Below are 20,910 nucleotides of genomic sequence, written 5' to 3' on the forward strand. Positions count from 1 at the left end.
CAGATACAGGTGGACCTAGACAGGCTGGCAAGTTGGGCAGATCGGAACCAGATGAAGTCAACATTGAGAAGTGTAAAGTGCTCCATCTGGGGACAAACAAATCTCCAACATACTTACAGGCTCGGTGGTACCAAACTGACAAGTACCACAACTGGAAGGGACCTAAGGGTAATAATAGAGCATAATATGAACATGAGCCATCAGTGTGATCCAGCAAGGCAAACAATACTCTGGCATGCATCAGCTAATGTATCTCAAGCAAAACCAAGGAAGTGGGTTCTGGGTGCTGCACTTTTCAACAAGGGTGTGGAAAAGCTTGAGAGAGTCCAAAGAAGGGCCACCCATATGATCAGCAATTTGCAAGGCAAGCCATATGAGGAAAGGCTGAGGGACTTGGGTCTCTTAAGCCTAAAAAAGAGAGGGCTGAGAGGGGACCTGGTAGCAGCTTACCACTATATTAGTGGAATACACCAAGGGCTCAGTGAACAACTGTTCACCAGGGCTTCCTTAGGGAAAACCAGGAGTAATGGCCACAAACGCCTGGAAGACTGTTTCAGGATTAACACTAAGAAAACTTCTTCACAGTTAGGGTGTCCAGACTGTGGAATAGACTCCCTCCAGAGGTGGTGCAACCACCTACCCTTGAAATCTTCCAGAGGAGACTGGACAGTCACCTCACTGGGTGTTACCTGACCCCAGTTATCTTTCCTGCCTAGTGCAGGGGAGTTGGACCTGATCTTGTGAGGTCCCTTCCAGCCCCTTACAATCTATGTATCATGCTGAAGATCTGGTATGCCCTTTCTATTTAAGAACCTATTTAAACAAACAAACAAATAAATAAATAAATCACAAAAACATTCCACATATATTATATGTGGAACACCTTTGCAGCTGGTTTGCCATTTCATGGTACCACAAAGAGGCTGAACTTGCACTATGTTGCCATTATGGCACATTTAACATATTAATCATGCCATAAATTTAACATCTCATGGGAGAATCCATTGGCTCCATCTCCTAGAGATTCTCCCTACCTAAAGGAAATCCTAAAGATACAGTTAATCTGAATTTGGAGTCACTGGGCTACTAGTCAGATGCAAAGGATCAAATACCTCAACCAGATACAAAAGGTTCTGACAGAATCTGAAGCCACTCTTCACGTAGGTCATGTAGTTAAGCCATTCTTCCAGTTGCCATATATCAACCAAACACCCTGCTTGCCCTACCATTAAAACCATGGAAATAATCAGAGAATCCAACCTTTTCTCCTCACCCCTCAGTAAAGGAAAAAGTCAAATGCCTATTTGTTTCTGAACAAATTTCAATATCCCTCTACAAGGGCAGCAGCCCCACTCATCCCAAGCATACCTCATTGAGCGCACCAGCCTAGCCAATAAAGTCCTTTTTTCCTCATTTGTAAATTTCATGACACCAGGAGTCTCAAACTTCTGCCGGATCCACTGGCATTGCTCAACATCATTGATAAACATGAACTCCAGTCCAACGTGCTGACAATATGTGCTCTGAGAGGGCAAATACAATCCAGAAATTCAGAACTTAATGAGCTAGACAGCATTAAAAAGGCAGCTATTTTAAAATTAAAATCTGTTCCTTTATATTAATCAATCAGATGGCACTTGAACACAAGGCAATTTCCCGCTCCCCCCCACCTCTTTTCTAGAAGTTTGCAGGTCAAGGGTTTTTGGCTGGGGGGTGGGGGGGAGGAGTTTAGCTAAGCCCCAACTATTCCAGAAATCTTAGGTGAGGGTCACTTCTCGCGTCACATTAACTGCCCTGTTAACAGCTTGAATGGATTATTGTTGTAGTTAGGAACTGTCAACAACTGGGAACAATCTGATTCGATATGATTTGTCCAGATAAAAGTAGTTATACAACAATTGCCACACTAACCTCCAACCGCTTGATGATTTCTCGTAGAGAAAGCGTTGCCTCATTTCCTCCTATGAAGGTGGTGGTAGGCAATCTGAAAACCTTGTCCAGGTCAGATTCATGCAAACCATAAAACCCTGCAGGGTATTCATTGATGAGTGGAAAGGCATGAGAAAGGCAAAAAGTACAAAACAGAATCATTATATGAATGTCAAGACAGCTTAAAAAGAAACATCTCAGCACTGGGGAATGAAGGGCTAACAAAAGTACTGTACGTGTTAAAATTATAAATCTGGCATTTTTAAACCACATCCCCTACCGCATTTTTAAATAGGAAATGCATACTTCGATGGACTATGGGGTTTATTGTAATATTTCTATTAACTGGTTGGATTGTAATAATATTGTGTGCCTCAATTTCCTATTAACTTAAAGCCTTCAATCTGGTATCCCACGATCACCTCCTCTTGGCAAAGCTGGCCAACTGCGGCCTCGGGTCCACCACGATCCCCTGGCTGGGGAATTGGCTCCGTGGTCAGACCCAGAAGGTGGTGGTTGATGGAAGTCAATCGTCATGGTGCCCTGTGACCAGTGGGGACGTTGGAGTCAGAAGTGGACTGGCCAAGTTCACCGATGACACCAAACTTTGGAGCAAAGCATCCACACCGGAAGACAGGAGGGCGATCCAGGCTGACCTGGACAGTCTCAGCAAATGGGCAGATGAGAACCTGACGGTGTTTAATGCTGAAAAATGCAAGGTTCTCCACCTTGGGAGGAAAAACCTGCAGCATCCTTATAGGCTCAGCAATACTACACTGGCTAGCACTACAGAAGAAAGAGACTTGGGGGTCATCATTGACCACAAGATGAACATGAGCCTGCAATGCGATGCTGCGGCTAGTAAAGTGAGCAAAACGCTGGCTTGTATCCATAGATGCTTCTCGAGCAAATCCCGGGACGTCATTCTCCCACTGTACTTGGCTTTGGTGAGGCTGCAGCTGGAGTACTGCGTCCAGTTTTGGGCCCCACAATTCAAAAGGTATGTGGAGAAGCTTGAGAGAGTCCACAGAAGAGCCATGCACATGATCAGAGGTCAGGAAAACAGACCTTAAAACAACAGGCTCAGAGTTATGAGACTCTTTAGCCTGGAAAAGCGCAGGCTTAGGGGTGACCTGATGGCTACCTATAAGTTTCAGGGGTATTCACCAGGATCTGAGGGAACGATTGTTCAGAGCATCCCAAGAGATGACAAGATCAAATAGTTATAAACTCCTGCAAGACCGTTTCAGGCTGGACATAAGGAAGAATTTCAAGGATTTAATTAATCAACCTTATTATTTACAGGGTGTCAGCATTTGAAAATATATTACTAAGAGCATGTCAAACTCAGTAAATGTCCACTGTGTTTTCTGGCTGGCATTTTACTCTAATTAAAGATGTCATCATGCAAAAAGAGAAATCACAGTGCATAAGTGCTTCTTCATTTATATATTTGAATGCTACATTTTGTGTGTCTTTCCTAATAACCAGATCTAGAAGAAGCAGAACGAGAGGGATTACAAGCATAATTAAGCAAATATCTGTTAGAATACTACTATTCACTCTTTGTGCCATTGCTATGTCTAGCATTTAGGAAGCTTTGGGCCAAAGAAAACCAATTTAAATTTCTTTACCTAGTTCCCTTATGGATTATTGGTGGGCTCTAATACTGATAAACATTGCCCATCCGGTGCTCTTTATTCTAATATATCCTTAAATTTTCAATACAATAGGAATTATATTGATCATATTCTGGCATCTCTCACAATGATGCTATCTAACAGATGAAGGTATTCCTGAATACTTCCAAGATAGGGTCAAGCAATGTTTGCAAGACTTGAGATTAGTCTTCAGAATACTGACTATTCTATTTTTCTTTTTAAAAGATTTAGCTTAGACTTCATATTAAGAAAGCAAGAGGGAACTTGCATTTGCAGGACTCTGACACTAATTTGGGCACCTCTACAGTTGCCATGTTGTCAGATGAAAAACTATTTAATGCATAGTTCATCATCCACAGAAAGATTCACTCACAAAAACACATTCTCCAAAGCTTCCTAGGAGCAGTTATGATAGAACAGCATGAATCACTGAACTACAAAATTGGGAATTTTAGCAGCTGAAAAATAAAAGCTCTCTATTACATAGGACTAAGATAACCCAGTGATGAGCAATATAGACATACCTACTAATATTTATTGGTTTAGATGTGGTCTAGAACTCTGAACTGTATATGACAATTCCCTATATTTTTTTATATACAAGTAATAAGCATTACCTGTTCACTTATTGTATACCTGGGTCACCATTCCACCATCCTTCAGTTTCACCCATCCTGTCCAAACCCTCTGTTCGTCAATTAAAGAAAATACCATATGGTGTCACCAGGATGGAAAGGAGGAAACTTTATTAGAAGGTTTTAGCCACCATACTATAATCCAGCCACAGACAACTGCCACATGCACATTATAAGTTACTGTGTCCTCAGTCAGGCCTCTCAGTTCCTGAATGTTATGAACCATGCTTGATCTCCCCAAACTTCTGCACAAGAGCACCAGAACATAATTGTTGCTTCTACAGATGTTTTTACTTGAATTAACTGTAAGTAGTACAAGTATGAGGGAATGTTCTGTTCTCAGAGTTTCCATGTGGGTGGTCACTCTAGATTCACATAAAATGCATCATAATACAAAGTTGAAAGAATTTCTTGTAAAATATCACAAAAAAGCAAGAAGAGCATTTAATTAATTATGAGTTGTTCTATCCAAGCAAAGGTAATATTAAATTATTTTATAGTAATCTTCCCTACCGACTGTGACACCAGGGCACAGCTCACCTAAACATATGGATTTAATATACAGTTCTCACCCAGTTTATCAATAGTGGTGATTAAGTCAGATGGAACAAATGAATCCAAGTCAGCATCCAGAATTCCTAGGGGATCCAACTGAGCCACATGATGCCCACGGATCTGAAGAGAAGAAAAAATGTAATTAAATAAAAGAAATCGGATTGACAAAACTGGTCAAAGGAGAGAGTTTGGTGACACTTTTGCCTATAACACACACACACCTCCTGGGATCAAAGGAAGTCAAGATAACACTAATCCCAAAAAGGAGGAGTGTGTTATTGGATATACTCACTGAGTTTTTCTATTATAAAACACTGAACCTTACTAATGTGTAGGTGTAACCAACTACATTATCTTTCTTACATCCATTTCACTTTAATTTCACTTTAAAATATAAATAAGCATTCCTTTTCTATTTGTGGTCTATAAAGCTCTGGAAAAATTTAAGAAACTTTGTCCAGTTTATAGTAGTAACTTAAAATGTTCTTTGGCTATGTAAATGACAATGCAGAGCTATAATCATACAGTCCTAAGATAAAGATACCAAAATGTTGGTGGAACAGATATTACCACTGAAAGACTAGAGCTGTACTGCTAGTATTAAAGAAAATCCATGTCAGATAGGAAAAGAAGTTACAAATACTGTACAAGTCCTCCCAGTTCTACTTCAAGAAGCTTTGAGCAGCCCAATTACATAAAATCAAGATGAAGCTAACAGCAGTTGAGTGCCACTTTCAAATTCAAGACCATTCTGAGTTAGGTGTTTAAGAACTGCCATTGGCAATATTTGCCAAAAGTTACTTGACTCACTGCAGTATCTCAGAGATACAGTATTTAAAATGCTTCAAATAGCAAACACTATTCTCTCCATGCTGTGTAAAAATGGCTTTGTTTAGACATTGTTTATAATGTATTTCTCACTTTCACAACAACACTCAACTATTTTACACAGATATTACTTTTTATTAAAGAATTAATTAAATTTGCTATGCTAAGGGCTAAAGTGTGGCTTTAGTGCACAAGGGAATAACCAAACATTTCTCCAAGGTACAGTTCTAGTCTAAAAAGGCACTTTTAAAAAGTGACTTGTAGAGTTCTAAAAGTACATCGATTTCTACATCAGGTGGGCTCCACTTACAAATAAAAGACTGTAAGTCCTGTAAGTAGAGCCTGGGCTCTGACAGTCAAGCCACGGTTCTTCACATCTGGATGCATTGTCACCAGCAGCAAAATTTCTTCAGGCCAAATTAAGCCCTGTGCAAGATCACTGTTTACAATGATATAACTGGGATGATTTAATTGAGGATGGTCCCGCTTTGAACAGGGGGTTGGACTAGATGACCTCCTGAGGTCCCTTCCAACCCTAATTTTCTATGATTCTAGGATTACACAAATGCATGCAATTGGAATTGAGCAAACAATTCTGTTGGTAATGCTCGTGTCAGTAGAGAGCCTTCAACTCCCTCAGCTATGTTTTCTCTGCAGTATTAGCAGAAGTAGTCAAAGTACCTTATTTTAGGCAAAATCAGATATAACTCCACATACAAACAGAGGATCTCAAAATCACAACACTGCCATTTTTACATACAACTTTACAATGAAGCCATATAACAAGAAGTGCTAATTGCCCAGGAAATTCTTTGCATGCCAGAAATAAAAATTCAGCGCTCCATTTTTCCAGCATCTGTAAGAATACATAATTTGTTCAATATTTACAGGTATATTAATGATTATGTATGGAACAATGTCTGGAACTATGACAACTATATTGGACATAGCAATCAAAACATGCTGGAGGTATTTTGTACTTTTTTCTTCTATTTCTATATCACTAATTTAGTTTACAGTATACAAAACAAGAGGCAGCTTTGGGTTCAAAGCTACAGATCTAGTCAAGGATGGCCTGGTTGGGGAGTGAGGAAGGGAGGGAAAGAAACAGAACTATCTTCACTAACAGGGAGCCAGATAATAATAAACCATGTTCCGATTCCAGAACCGTCATTAGTGGCCATGATGAATGAAGCCAAAAGGAAGAAAAATTGATCCTTGTGTGACAGCCTGCACCCTTCAAGCATTGCAAGGAAAAAGAACAAAAAGCTATTTCATTTAAAACTTAACATGACAAGTCAAATGGCAAAAGCCTGGAAGTGGACATGCGAGCCCCACAATTTGCAAGCAAAGTTGGGTTTTCTTATCAAAGATTCAGTGGAAGACAAGACATATTGTAGAGATTTGGCCTTAATACCAAGGTTTCAAGATAGTTTTTTTAGTAAGACCATCCTAAAACTGTAAAGTTTCACCTTGTTCTGCAACAGGTACCCCACTTGACATAGCTAGTATCCATTTATATATGGATATAAATCTATACAAAAATTTCTGCTCTCCAGGACAGTAGGATTTTTGAATTCCTGGTCTGTAACCTGTATATAGAGATTCACAGAAATGACATGCACCAGTTTCTAGAAGAAGCTTCGTTGTCCATCTGCCCAAAAGAATGGCAAGGAAATTCAGCAGAAATAGATTCGGAAACTTGAAAAACTGACGAGAAGCAACTAATATTCTGAACAGGATATGATGCTGCCAGATCAATGACTTAATTCATTAAATAAGTGAAGATTTAACTTAAACAGGTCTTCCTCAACAAGGTGCTCTGACTATGCAGAAGGTTCATAAGTCTGGTAGTGGCTTGGAGTTAGCATATTGGGGTCTCCTAACTTAGAAAGTGGCGATTTCTATTTTAAGTCCCAGCAATCTCAGGCTCAGTGTCTACTATAAACAAAAATTACCAAAAAGGCCCTTTAAATGAACATCTAATTGTTCATTAGTCTGGCAGCATTTTAGTAAAAAAAATAAATGAAGGGAAAAGTAAAAACTGTCAGAAAAAAGATGTACAGGGTAGAAAATCAGGGGGAAGGACTGTCAACTTAAAAACATACAAAAGTAGGGATGGAAGGGACCTCACAAGGTCATCCAGTCGAGCTCCTGCTCAAGGCAGGAACATCCCAGACTAAACCAACTCGGCCAAGTGTCTGTATAACCCGTTCTTGAAAACTTCCAAGGATGGAGATTCCACAATTTTTCTTGGTAGCCTGTTTCAATGCTTGAACACCCTCATAGTCTGAAAGTTCCTCCTAATCTCCAACCTAAATTTCCCCAGCTGCAGTTTGAAGCCATTGCTCCTAATCTAGGCCCCTACAGCCACAGAGAAAAGCCCACCTCCACTCTCTATAATCACCCTTCAGCTACTTAAAGACAGTTATCAAGTCATACATCTCTCTTCTCTTCTGCAGGCTAAATAACTCTAGTTCTTTCAGCTTTTCCGCATAAGTCTTGCCCCCCAGGCACCGAATCAGTTCTGTTCCTCTGCACTGGACTCTTTCCAATCTATCCACATTCTTCTTCATGTGTGGGGCCCAAAGCTGGACACAGAAGTTCAGGTGAGGCCTCACCAGTGCTGAATAGAGCAGAAAAATCACTTCCCTTGATTTACAATCAATATTCCTGTTGATACAACCTGGTATGCTGTTGACTTTTTTGGCAACAAGAGCACACTCTTGGCTCATATTCAGCTAATGGTCTACTGTAACCCTTGTTTTCTCCCCAGTACTGCAGGCTAGACCAATCTGCATCTGTGCATGAAATTATTCTATTCCAAGTGTAAGACTTTGCACTTGTCCCTGTTGAATCTCATCTGATTGATTGTGGACCATTTCTCCAGTCCATCCATTTCATTCTGGATCTTATCCCTTCTCTCCAGAGTGTCTGCTGCTCCACCCAACTTGGTGCCATCTGCAAATTTGATACGTATGTACTCAATCCCACTGTCCAAATCATTACATTAAGATATTAAAAAATTCCTGACCGAGGAGAACCCCACTTGAAACCTCCTCCCAACTAGACATTGAGCCATTTATGACTACACATTGAAAGCAAGTGCCCTACCAGTTATGTATCCACATTACATAACGTGACTAGAACTTCATCTAGTCCGTGTTTTCTTAGCTTGTTAATGAGAATGTTATGGGAGACTGTCAAAAGCTTTGCTAAATCAAGCTTTGCCAAATTAGCTGCTTGCTCCCCTATCCATAGAGCGTGTTACCTTATTATAGAAGGAATTCAGGTTGATCAGGCATAACTTGCTCTTGGTGAATCTATGCTGACTGTCTGAACAACTTGTTCTCCTCTAGGTGTTTCACAACTGACTCCTTGAGGACTTGCTCCATGATCTTTCCAGGGAACAGTCAGACTGCTAGCTCTGTAATTCTTCAGATCCTCATTTTCCCTTTCCAAGCATCTGGGACCTCATCTGAACGCTGCAAGTTCTCGAAGAGTATAACCAATGGCTTTGAAACTAGCTCAGCCAATTTCTTCAGTACTTTATGGTGTATTCCATACAGCCATGCCAACTTGAAATCATCTAGCTTCTCTAAGTAATCGCTAACCTATTATTCTACTACTCTAGGCTATTTGTCTCTCCCTTATCTTTGCTGCCAGCTAAACTTATCATCCAGTATCTGCCCCATTGTGAAGGCTGAAGTAAGAGAGATATTAAACACTTCAGTTTTCTCACCATCATCTGTAACCAGACTGCCTTCTGCATTCCATAAGGGATGTAGTTTCATTGGTCTTCCGCTTGACATATCGGTACCTATAAAATCCCTTTTTACGTCCTTGCCAGCAGCATCTCAAATTGTGTCTTGGCTTTTTGTTATATACTACCCTCATACTGTGACTGACTTTCTACATCTTGCAGGATTCATTTTTTAGTTCATCTCATAGAAGAGATTCCTGCCTAGCCTGGCTGGCATCTTGTTGCACTTCCCATTCTTCAGTCACATCAGCATAGCTTACTCCTGTATTCTTAAAAGGGTCTCCTTAAAAGTACAGCCAACTCTTCTAGACTCCTCGTCCCTTTAGACTTGCCTCCCAGGAGATCCTGCCCACCACTTCCTGGAGTTTGTTAAAATCTGCTTTTCTGAAGTCAAAGGCCTTTATTCTGCTGCTCTCCTTCCTTCCTCCCCTTAGGATCTTGAACCCTATCATTTCATGATCAGTCATCTAAATTACCTTCTACCTTCATATTCTCAACCAATTCCTCCATGTTTGTGAACAGGAAGTTAAAAGCTTTCCCTCCTTGTTTGCTTCTCTAGCATCTAAATCAGAAAGTTACCCCACACATACTCAAAGAATTACTTGGGCTGCTTGTGTACTTCTTTGTTTCCCTCCAAAGAGATGTCCTGATAATTAAAGACCCATATGAGAACCAAGTCCTGTGATCTGGAAGCTTCTGTAAGTTATTTAAAGAAGACATCATCTACCTCTTTCTCCTGATTTGGAGGCTTGTGTGTATATATGTGTATATATGTGCAACACCTCTTCCTTCCTATCCTTCCTGAACAAGCTATAACCATCCAGGATTATACTCTAGTCATGTGAACTATCCAATCACGCTCTGTAATCCTAATTACAGCAGAATTTTGCAATTTGTACTAGGAGCTCAAATTCTTCCCATTTTTACCCCCGTGCTTCTTACATTGATATATAAACATATTTTATGGGCACTTACACACATGCAGGGAGGCTGGTCCAATGTGCTGTAAATCTAGAGTGTCAATTAATTGAGTCTGCTGGAGCGTGGAAATTAACGTGCTCCAGTGGCCTCCAGCCTCATGTGTATCAGTGTCCCTGTGCTGAAAAATGGCAGCAGGGTGCTTTGAACTAAAGCTTGTTGAACAAGCTTTAGTTCAAAGTGCCTTGCTGTCATTTTTTTCAATGCAGGGATGCTAATACACATGATGCTTTGGGCACTTTTAATTAGAGTGGTTCGCAAATTAAATCACACCACCCCGCCTCCCAGAGCACATGTATAAACACTCTATTATGGTAAATAATCTTATCTGCATTAATGATGGTAATCAATATGTCCTGTTGGTACTGAGTGCAGAATTGAATCCATAAAGATATTTCCATTGGGTGTTACTCATTTTCTGTCATTCACAGTGTTTAGCCCAATCAGCTGTATTAACTAAGAGGAAAGGGGAAAAAGCAAAGGAACAAAGGCAAAAGGAAACAACAATTCTCTCTGGATATCAACATTCAGTTATCTTTGCTAACTAATTTTTGTAACAGATAACTGTTCTGTAGTCTCAGAACAAGTCTCATGTTCAGTGTAAGAGTAAAAGTATTAAAGTCATCAGGCTAAAAAGAAAAAAAAAAGAGAAAGAAATTTAATTGCTACAAGCAGAGACAGAAGATGTCAAGGGAGATTTACAGTACTTCTGCACCACACTTAGATTTATCATTTGGCCAGCATTTTGCAGCTCCTGGCAAAACAGCTTCATTACTTTCTCCTCTCTTGTTTTAAAACTTGTATTTAGAGACTTGTGTAAATCATAAACTGTCAACATTCCTAGACTGCCAACTTTTAATATTTAAAAGAGGAAAAAGTTGTTAAAAATGGTTACTAGATTCATCATATTTGGAGAACAATAATTTAGAAAACACTGATTTTTATTCACCAATTTAATACTTCACATACCACTGCAGTAGTGAAGGCAAGCAGGAGGCCATTCTTTTTAAAGGTCATTCTTTCAATTAATGGAAAATTCCAACCCACCAATACAAGCTTCATCCATTCTAGTTTTAAAATAACTCAGATTCTCCAGTTATTTTATTCTGCATGTCTGCACACTCTCCCCTCCCTCCCCCCACCATTTTACAAACCACAGTGGTCTACTGCTCAAGGCAACTCCATCCACCATAGCTGGAAAACCACTTAAAAAGATACAGTGTGGCAAAAGACTACATGAGAACCAGTGGTTTCGTGATTTTGGTTTTAATACATTTGGCGACTTTTTAAATTTTTGCTCAAGGATTTCATCAAACTATATCTTGCTCTGAGAACCCATTCCTCCCTACTGATGCATCTGTGAGGACACAAGTCAAACCTTTGAATGGAGAGAAAAAGTTACACAAGAAAAATCATTGTTGCCCTCAGTTCAAATATGGTAAACATGCAAAATACACAGATTTATAATCTATTTATTTTCCTTGCATCTTCACACTCAGAACTACATGGCTTAACATTAGGTATTGTGGAAATAGATCAGAAAATCTGCATTACCCATAGTGTGATAGAAGTCAGGAAGTTTAGATTTAAAATGTCAGAGCTAATACCAAACAGAGTTCAGTATTACAGAAAGTTGTAGATTAGTGGTCTTTTGGTAAAGTAGGAGTCTACTGCAAAAAGCACAAAAACTGGCAAATCTAAGAAAAGAAAATTCTGTATTTTTCTCTATTAGATTTAGTTATCAGGGAGAAGCTGCTTACAAACTGACGGCAGCCATTCAGTGTAGCAATCAAAAGACTACATATGTTTAAAGGCAGCAAGGTGCCTTAGATAGTCCTTTCATTGTTTGTCACAGAGGCACAGACTCTTGCCATGTGCAGATATTTCTGTTCCATTGATCAAATCAGATAACACCCACTTTCAAATAAAGGGGAAGTCACTCTCTTCCAGCATTCTGCTTCCAACAGTTTTTTTAGAAGCACAACAGCTAAACTTTTTGTTATAGTCACTCTTATTTAAGAGTTTTGCTACAAATTTCAGTGCCAACCAAAGTACATCAGGCTAGCCTGAAAGCGAAAGTGTTTTCTGAATAGACTACTGGTTAAGCGGCGCCTGTAATTATATATTACCTTTCACCTATCTACCATACAATGCTACACATTTGAGTTATCAAGACTGATACTGGGTCATTCTCAATACCAAGATAAGCATGATACTATGCAAACAAATGATGCTGTGGTACAAGCAAAACAGTGCAGAATCAATTTGGGGAGTGGGGTGGGGCATCTATTCCCAGTAACAAGGATTCACAATTAATACAGCTGGAATAATTACAATTTTTTTCAGTCTGGCCACTTCTCTAGAACAACTCAAAAATATTTTTGGTTCACATAAAGCCAAGCCAAAATTTGTCAGATTTGAAAAATGTATTTTTGGTCATATCAGAGAACACTGTTTTCTGCTTTCAGGTTCCCCTTTGTTTAAAGTTACATCTATTTTAAACAAAAAGTCTGTCGCTAAATAAAATGTATGCAAGAGAAAGGGTCTAAATGAAACATTTCAGAGTTCCAAAAAGTTTCATTTAGGCATTTTTTAAAATTTCATTCCCCCCCCCCAAAGTTATTCAGCAAAATTCACATAAATTCACAAAAGTGTTTAAATTCCCCTAAAACTTCATTTTTAGCCAATTTGCCATTGGTCAAGTAGGTTGTGTCAAGCTCTACAATCCATTCTGATTTATTTGGGAATTCCAGTGTATTCCTTCCCTTTTCCCATAGAAAGAGAATTTGGTGCTAATGAAAATATAACTGGACATTGAGCACTGTTTTCCTTGGTCTGAAAACAAATTCAGGTGAAAAAGTCCACTATGGAATATGATCAGAAGTTTCACTTTACTGCACACATCTACTTAAGATATATACACATATTCACTAGATTAAAGAAAAAGCTAGTTCACAATATGAAGTAACTCTGTGGCAATTCTATCATCATTCACACTCAAAAGATTCTAGCAAATGGAGCATATGGATTTCAGAGAAACATTACTTTATTTTCCCAACCAAAAATCAGTAAATACCTGCACAGAAAAAGCTCCCAGTAGAACACTGAATACTTTATATACTTACTTGATAAGCCCTGATCAAAGACTGCACAGCTAGGTGGTCCTCAACTAGTTTTTCGGCTTTATATGCTGTCTGGGTCAGTCCATGGCTCTGAAGCAGTGATGAATGGTCTGGTAAGTACGCCTGACCAGAAGGAGCCCCAGCATTGCCATTTTGAAAAAACAAATCCCAAGACTGGATAGCAGTATAGAAAAGAAAGGAACAAATAAAACTCACAATGACAAAAGGAGCAGCTAGACATGACAATGAATGACATCACACCATTGCAGAATCAAAATCAACTAGTTGATAGCCTTTGTCATATTTCAATACATGCACAATTTCTGTGGCAAATTAATGGCTCTCTGTGAATGTAAGTTTATTGTTCATTATAAGTTTATTGTTCTGAATGCAAGCATTTGCCATGATGGAGAGCTTTCTGTTAGAAGAAAAATACCAGTGTAAGTTCAAATTCAGGTGTGTGTTTTTCTGAATGAGTTGGTCAGTATCGTTCCTATTCCTCATCATCCTGGAACATTATATTAATCTAGACGTCAGGGTGTTTGTAAACTTGTAATCTGCCATAACTACAAAAATCTAATTAAACCACAAGTGTCGCTACTTAAGTCATGATACCTAGTTCCCTCTGAGTAACAAAGCTGGAAGTCAATCTTTGGTTTATTGACAAGCTTTAGATCTACTCAGTGGGGACCAGAGGCAGACAGTGTATCCCAAAAGTCTGACAAGAAAAACTGGCCAGAGTATCCTGAATCTGTGTATTCCTAACTGCCTAAGCCAGAGTTTCAAAGTGCTCCAGTTTCAAGTTACAGCTTCTCTCTTCCAGCAGCAAAAGGCTTGGGCACCAAGAGTACAGGCACTATATACCATCCTAAGGAATAAATTCCCTTCCTTTGTTCATTGAGCATTATTAAGAACGCTCCTTTCTTACCTCAATACAGACATGCACGTCTTGGTGAACATCAGCCCTCTCCCTTGTAAAATGGCAATGCTGCCATGCTCACAGGGGTTTCATAATATTCTATATTTATGGAAGCACTTTAAGGGTTTATGACAAAAGGTGCTAATGAAGCACCAAGTGTCATCGAATCACTTCAGTGGACACAGCTGAAACTGGAACAATAGTTAGACTCAGTTGTTTAAAGACCTAAAGTTTTAGAACATATTTTGTTCTTTATTCTTATTTACATCTATTTTAAAAGCTTAGCAAAGTGCTATAGAATTGTCTCTCCCATTTAGTAGCTTTGGTGCGTTCTTCCAGGGAACCTGCATAACTGAAAGTTCTGTCCCATCCACATGTGTCATCCTGAACTGGCACAGATCACAGCAACCTGGTTATGTTGACAGCCTGCTCTCTTCCTATCACTCTACTGAAAACTTGGTTCCCCACTTCCCAGAGAACTTTTTATGCAGGAAAAAAATTATGTATCAAGAGATTTCAAAACCTTACTCTTCTTGAAACAGATATTCTGAAGCTCAGCTAAAGAAGCTCTTCAGTCAGTCACTTGTACTGCACAAAACTGACAGCAAGAGAGCTAGGTTTCCACTGTTTTCAATGGGTATCAAACAAGGGGACACAACTATTCAAATCTAGTGTCAGGTTCACACTTTGTTAACTGCTTAAAGTTACTCAGATGCCAGAGCTCTGAATGTCTTCCTCCCTATGTCAGATTTTAAATCTTTTATTTGCATGTCTCCACAGTGATACTTAAGGCCTTCAGAGCAGAGGAATTATTTTGGTAATTCAAAATGAAAGATCATTATTACATTAAAAAAATCCAAATATCTTATTAATTCAAATGTGTAGCTTCCAGAGGAGATCTGACATGAATTCAAAGTTATATTTTCAAGTAATCCAGGCAAAATGTTAATTATGTCCAGCCCCCATCACTCTCATTTTTTTTTTTTGAGACTGAGTAGTGAGCAAGCAATATAATATAACTTCCTGTCAAATGCCAAGAGACTGTACTTTTAGATGCTATAGTGCAGCATAGGCCGTCTCACAGGCAATGGAACAACACTGCCTTTGGCAGAAGTTGGCAGTCTTGTTAATAAAATCTGAATAGAAGTTTTGAAGATGTACAACTATGAGGCTCTAACCAACTTCTGAAAGGCTACATTTGAAGGCATATGTGGATGGAGGGAAGGAATCTCATGCATTTCACTTTGCTATCAATGTTCTTGAACGTATTGATTTGTTGAACAGGTTTGACATTTAATCAGAGGGGAGGGAAAATACATCATTTGGCTAAAGAAAATTAGTTTTTCCTAGACACACATCCATCAACTTTCAGGAACTTATATGGCATCTTTCAAGATTGATACCAGAGTACAGTCTTTTGGAGTTCTTGTATCAGTGTCTATCTCTGCTAATAATGCTTGCTATGCAACTGAAGGCATAAAAGACCCACTCAGTTTCACAACTTTCTCAGTAGAATGAATAGTCTCTCAGTTCTTTCTTTATTCAACAGAGATCTGACTACATTGGGCTGAGTTATACCAAGGAATAGGAGACTGTCAATGGCATAGGGACATAAGCTATAAACAAGAATTATAAAAGAAAAAACGGATGTTGATCCCCAGTGGTTGATCCTCTGTTGTGAGCAAACTTCCATCTTCCCACAGAAGCAAATCCATTAGATACCGATGCCTGAGCTTTTAATTTCAAAATAAGTCAAAATGTCAAAAGATACGATGACATTTCGTTATCACATATTATGCAGTACTACAAAACTAATCTGAAATAGGTTATTTACACTATAACATCACTGGAGGAAACTTAAAGCAGTTTTGTCCTCTCAAGTAAGGCAGAAACACGCAACCTGAGCTAATTTTATAGCATCACTGTTCATACAAAACAAGCTTGTTTTTATAACACCAATTTCCAAGTATACAATATAAGGAAGGAATTAAATACTCACAGTAGAATGGCTGCATACAGGAAACCATGGTTACCATTATGTACTCAATACTCAACCATGCCGTTTTGCAATTAATCTTGTGATAGTAATAACTGAGCCTTGTCAAGCCCCTTCCCTATGATCTATGGCCCTGACATCATCCTATGAGCAGAAATAATGATGCCTTTTTCAGAGCTCATGTCACATTTTATTCCCAAAGCTGTTTTGGATGCTACTTTCAGAAGAAGGAAGACAAATGCAGAAGCAGAGATGCTTCAAAAGGAAAGTATCAAGTGGAGATGAGGTGGGGAAGCGGGAATATAGGAGAAATTCCTTCTGTAACCTACCATCTAACCAGGTTTAATCTCTCCTTAGCTTTGCAGAAGTTTCCTTAATATCTACATATTCAGGGAAGTACTTCTAAGGTCAAAACACTAATGATGCTGGAATCTAAACCTGAAACAAAGTCACCTTGTATGTTAAACGAGTGAGCAACCAAATTTTTCAATCTTATGAGAAAGTAAAATACTGTTGAGACCCATGGTTTGTGGACATTTAAAAATAAAGTTTTTAAAAAAAAGGGGAGACAGGGGAATTTGTTTTAAAAGTTGAAACAAAAGATGCAAGTTGACAAGATACATCTGAGCAGAATAGCAGAATGTCCAAAGGGAAGTGAAATAACTAGGGCTATCAATTAATCGCCATTAACATGTTAATTGGTTCTTGCATTTTTTTTTAACCAATTAACCGCACACATGATTTTGAAGCCCACACCTGGGCTCCACTCAGCCATCATCACCACTGCCTCCAGACTCCTACAGCAGGCTAGCGGTGGCAGCACAGAGGACCGAAGGGCAGCCCAGGCACGGACTCTGGGCTGCTGCAGCAGGAAGGCTGGGGTGGAGGCGGGGAGGTGCATGCACAGACAAACACATAAGAGCAGCAACAGCATGCATGAGGTCAGGAACACAACCAGGCAGCATGTACAGCAGTGCCCAGCAGGTAAGTCTGTGGAGGTAAAGGGGCAGGGAGAGACAGAGGGAAGGGGCGGTGGCAAATTGAGGGCCCATACAGTGAGGGAGGTAGCAGGGCAGTTCATGAGACAGAGCCGCAGGCAACTCAGCCACAGAGCAGGCAGGGGATGCAGCATGGCCAGTGCGCAGCTCCCGGAGCAAAGGCAGCAGGGCACAGAGGCTCAGCCTGCACCCCTGGACAACCCTCCTGTGGCTCCGTCCTATGACCTGCCCCAGCCCCAGGGCCTCATACACCCTTCCCCCTCCCCCCACTCCTCCCCATCCACAGACTTAGCTGCTGGGTGCTGCTCTACACCCTGCCATGCTGCGTTCTTGTAGGGTTACCAGATTTCCAGTTTTAAAGTATATCATGATTGCAACAACTAATATAGAGGAAATTAGATTCATATTTATTCATTTTATAAAATTCCCTAATAAAAAGTTTGGTTTAAGATGACCAACAAGAGTGGAATCAATCTATACTTAATCTTACTAGTATCATTTTGTATTAATATTTAGCTTACCTTATGAACACTTTTAGGGTTTTCAAGCCATGCATAATACATTTCTTCCACATAATTTGAATTACTTCCACTCAGGAATGGTTCTGTGGCTCCGGATGAAACATAAAGTCGGTTCTGTAGAAATACCTTTCTGGCCACATCTTGATTTTTCAAAAATTGAATGCCAGGATGTTTTAAGGTAGCTGCAAGCAACCTCAAAAGACTCATGGTTAATAGAAGATCCAAGCCTAATAAAACAAAACAAATTCAAATCAAGAGAATGGCTAATGCATTACAGATGTCTTGCAATGAAAACTGTGGTATAAAGCTAGAACTGTTTTTTAAACAGAACAGAAAAGCCCACTGATCATTTATAGAGTCTGCATATACAGATGTTGATAACAGTGATGATCACCCATTACCACCTATCAAACCCAGAAACATTTCAGAGTTGGGAACCAAAGATATCATTAAGGTTTCTAAAGTAGGAGTAGCCCCCTACTTTTAGATACATTCCTTTGAAACCCAGGCAACAGAAATCACATTAACCCACTCACTCTTCCTGGTACTACTGAGATCTGTTGCTGCTGTTACTCAGTTTTTGTTTTTGTTTTTTAAAGAGTCAACCTTTCTAGTAGCTCTCCTGGAGGGTTTCAGCCACAGAATCCTTCTGAGAAGAAAAGGGAAGACTGGTATGTCAATTTATTTTGCCATATAGGGTAGAAATAAAAACATGAAACATTATGGTGGGCTTTGACTGGGCACTAGGCTTAAGACCAGATTACAGCAGGGGTGATTTAGTTCAAGCTGTATAGTGATGGAGCTATCCTGTTGTGCTCCCAAAGGCCATTTAGTTTCCAGGCTCACTTTTTAACTGGGTAAGTGCCCTGAAACTTTAAAATGTGACAAAAAGGAAAGTGCTAGATTCAGAGAAGTCTTGAGCACTAGTAACTTCTAATGTTATCACAGGACATTGAAGCATTTCTAAATGTAAGCTACAGTTTGAAACCTAGCCAAAAAAGCAACCATTATGTTAATAAAAATCAAACTCGCAAAAAAAGCAATATGAAAATAAAAACAAATCATCTGAAAAACAATGCATTAACCAATAAAAGTTAGAAAACTTGAAGTTAATCCTGGCACATCTTCCATAAGAGTATGGAAAGTGGGTCATTTAAATTACATCAATCAGTTACCATTACAAATTCATCCACAATGGGACAGTTGGTTAAAACTGGTGTAATAACAATGTATTTGTGTACATACACATCACTGAAGGGAGCATTCACATAGATCCAAGATGCAGAACATGTACCATCAGACATAGCAAAAGAAGAGGAAATGTTATCCCGGTGCAGCCCTATTTTACTAAGCCACATTATATGGATCTCCTCTGTTGAAAGTCATGAAAGTTTTGCATAATTGAGGCCATGGAAGGGACACGCAGTTGAAGAACTCTGAATCCCACTTCAAATTTGACACACTTCAGCAATATGCATTTTCCCCAAAGTTTCCTGTGCATTTCAGAAGCAACACTGCTCTCCAGTTAGATCTCTGGAGGCTCCAGAGGATAGCCAAGCACTCACTTGCCATCCATCCAACTCTCCTTCCCTTCCCTGTAAGCACTTAAAATATGTTCCTTCTCCCCCTTTCTTCCCCAGGATCATTTCTGAAAGTGCTTCTTTACCCATGGATGCCTGCACCCTTGTTGTCTGAAGCACACCAAAGTAGAAATGAAAAGTTAATCATTTAACCAATAAGCCCAGTGGTAACCAGTTAGCTTACCAGTTATTGTTTCATGTGGGGCAGGGCACAGTCTGTCAGGGAAGGGAAGAAAGGGAAGCCACACAGTATCCCAGCAGGAACTGGAAGACAGGAGGCACAAGGGGGACTAGTACCCATAGCCTATGAAGTTTTAAGAGTAAAACAAACAGTGGCCTGACTCATCAGTTAAGCAATTAGCTGCTCATTCACAGGTGCTCCTCCCTTTCAAGGAAGGGCTTCATGTTGGGTTTGCTCTCTGGCTAGGCTTGTGACCACCTTCTTCCCCCCACCCCCCAACACCAAAGGGCCTGGGAAGCAGCTCCCAGCACCAACTGTGTTCCAGCTGCTGTGTTATCAGTTAACCACTTAACCAATATAATTAAAGGAGGCTAAACAGAGAATTTTTTTTAACAATATTTACATCCAAAGGCACTTGCAGCGCTTCAAACAGCATATATGTTCAATAACCATCACAGGTGGGCAGAGGGTAGATTCAGGCTATATATTATATATTCACTGTCAGGGCAGCTAGGATTTGGAACCAACTTTCAAGAGAAGCGGTGGTGGCTCCTACCCTGGGGGTCTTTAAAAGGAGGCTGGATGAACACCTTGCCAAGGTCATTTGACCCCAGTACTCTTTCCTGCCATGGCAGGGGGTCAGACTTGGTGATCTGCTCAGGTCCCTTCCAACCCTACCAACTATGAAACTATGACCCAAGTCTGGAAGGCAACTTTGATTTTTAATCTTAGTTTGGCTCTCCTCACTTATAAAATGGTTAAGCAGAGAGGTACACCAATATATTGGTCGCATATGAGATCAGTACCAATAAAAGGAAAATACATATTATTGGCTATCAGCTTTCTTTGGCCAGTGCAGCTACTACCAGTAATGCGACTGATAAATACTCCTTTCATGTGCACAGCTACACGCATACACGCAGCCAGGAATGCAGCCTGGCAGCTTGGAGAGCAGCGTGCTGCTGATAAACCTGTTGGGCGAAAGAGACATAAAGGAGGGCAGGGGTGTGGAGAGGGGGCAGATCGAGAACCCCACAGTGAGGAAGAGAGTGGGTCAGGGGCTGCCCAGCCAGGTTGGTAAATGGGACCCTGGGGCCAGGAGCAGGATGGAGCTGCAGGCAGCTTTTCCAGGCAGCATGGGGAAGGGGGCAGCTCCTCACTGCTGTGCACACCCCCAGGGGAGGCATGGGGGGGGCCTGTGCCCTCCCAGATTTGTGACCTCACTGCAGTCTTGGGGCCAGAAA

At 40.1% G+C, this 20,910-nt stretch overlaps 1 protein-coding gene across 2 annotated transcripts in view; it reads right to left on the bottom strand.

Moving 5' to 3' along the window:
* OGDHL (oxoglutarate dehydrogenase L) overlaps positions 1 to 20,910 on the bottom strand; it is a 97,634-nt gene that overhangs the window by 68,116 nt on the left and 8,608 nt on the right. For both annotated transcript variants that reach the window (XM_090058055.1, XM_090058054.1), the window contains exons 2-6: positions 17,906 to 18,132; positions 13,475 to 13,645; positions 4,798 to 4,900; positions 1,912 to 2,027; positions 1,369 to 1,523 (exon numbers count right to left, since the gene is read on the bottom strand). In XM_090058055.1, the coding sequence (XP_089914181.1) occupies positions 1,369 to 1,523; positions 1,912 to 2,027; positions 4,798 to 4,900; positions 13,475 to 13,645; positions 17,906 to 18,112 (752 nt within the window). In that variant the 5' untranslated portion in view covers positions 18,113 to 18,132. The remainder of the gene's footprint in view (positions 1 to 1,368; positions 1,524 to 1,911; positions 2,028 to 4,797; positions 4,901 to 13,474; positions 13,646 to 17,905; positions 18,133 to 20,910) is intronic.

This window comes from Crocodylus siamensis, chromosome 7, assembly GCF_052110815.1.
Source record: "Crocodylus siamensis isolate JL-2025a chromosome 7, ASM5211081v1, whole genome shotgun sequence".
NCBI lineage: Eukaryota > Metazoa > Chordata > Crocodylia > Crocodylidae > Crocodylus > Crocodylus siamensis.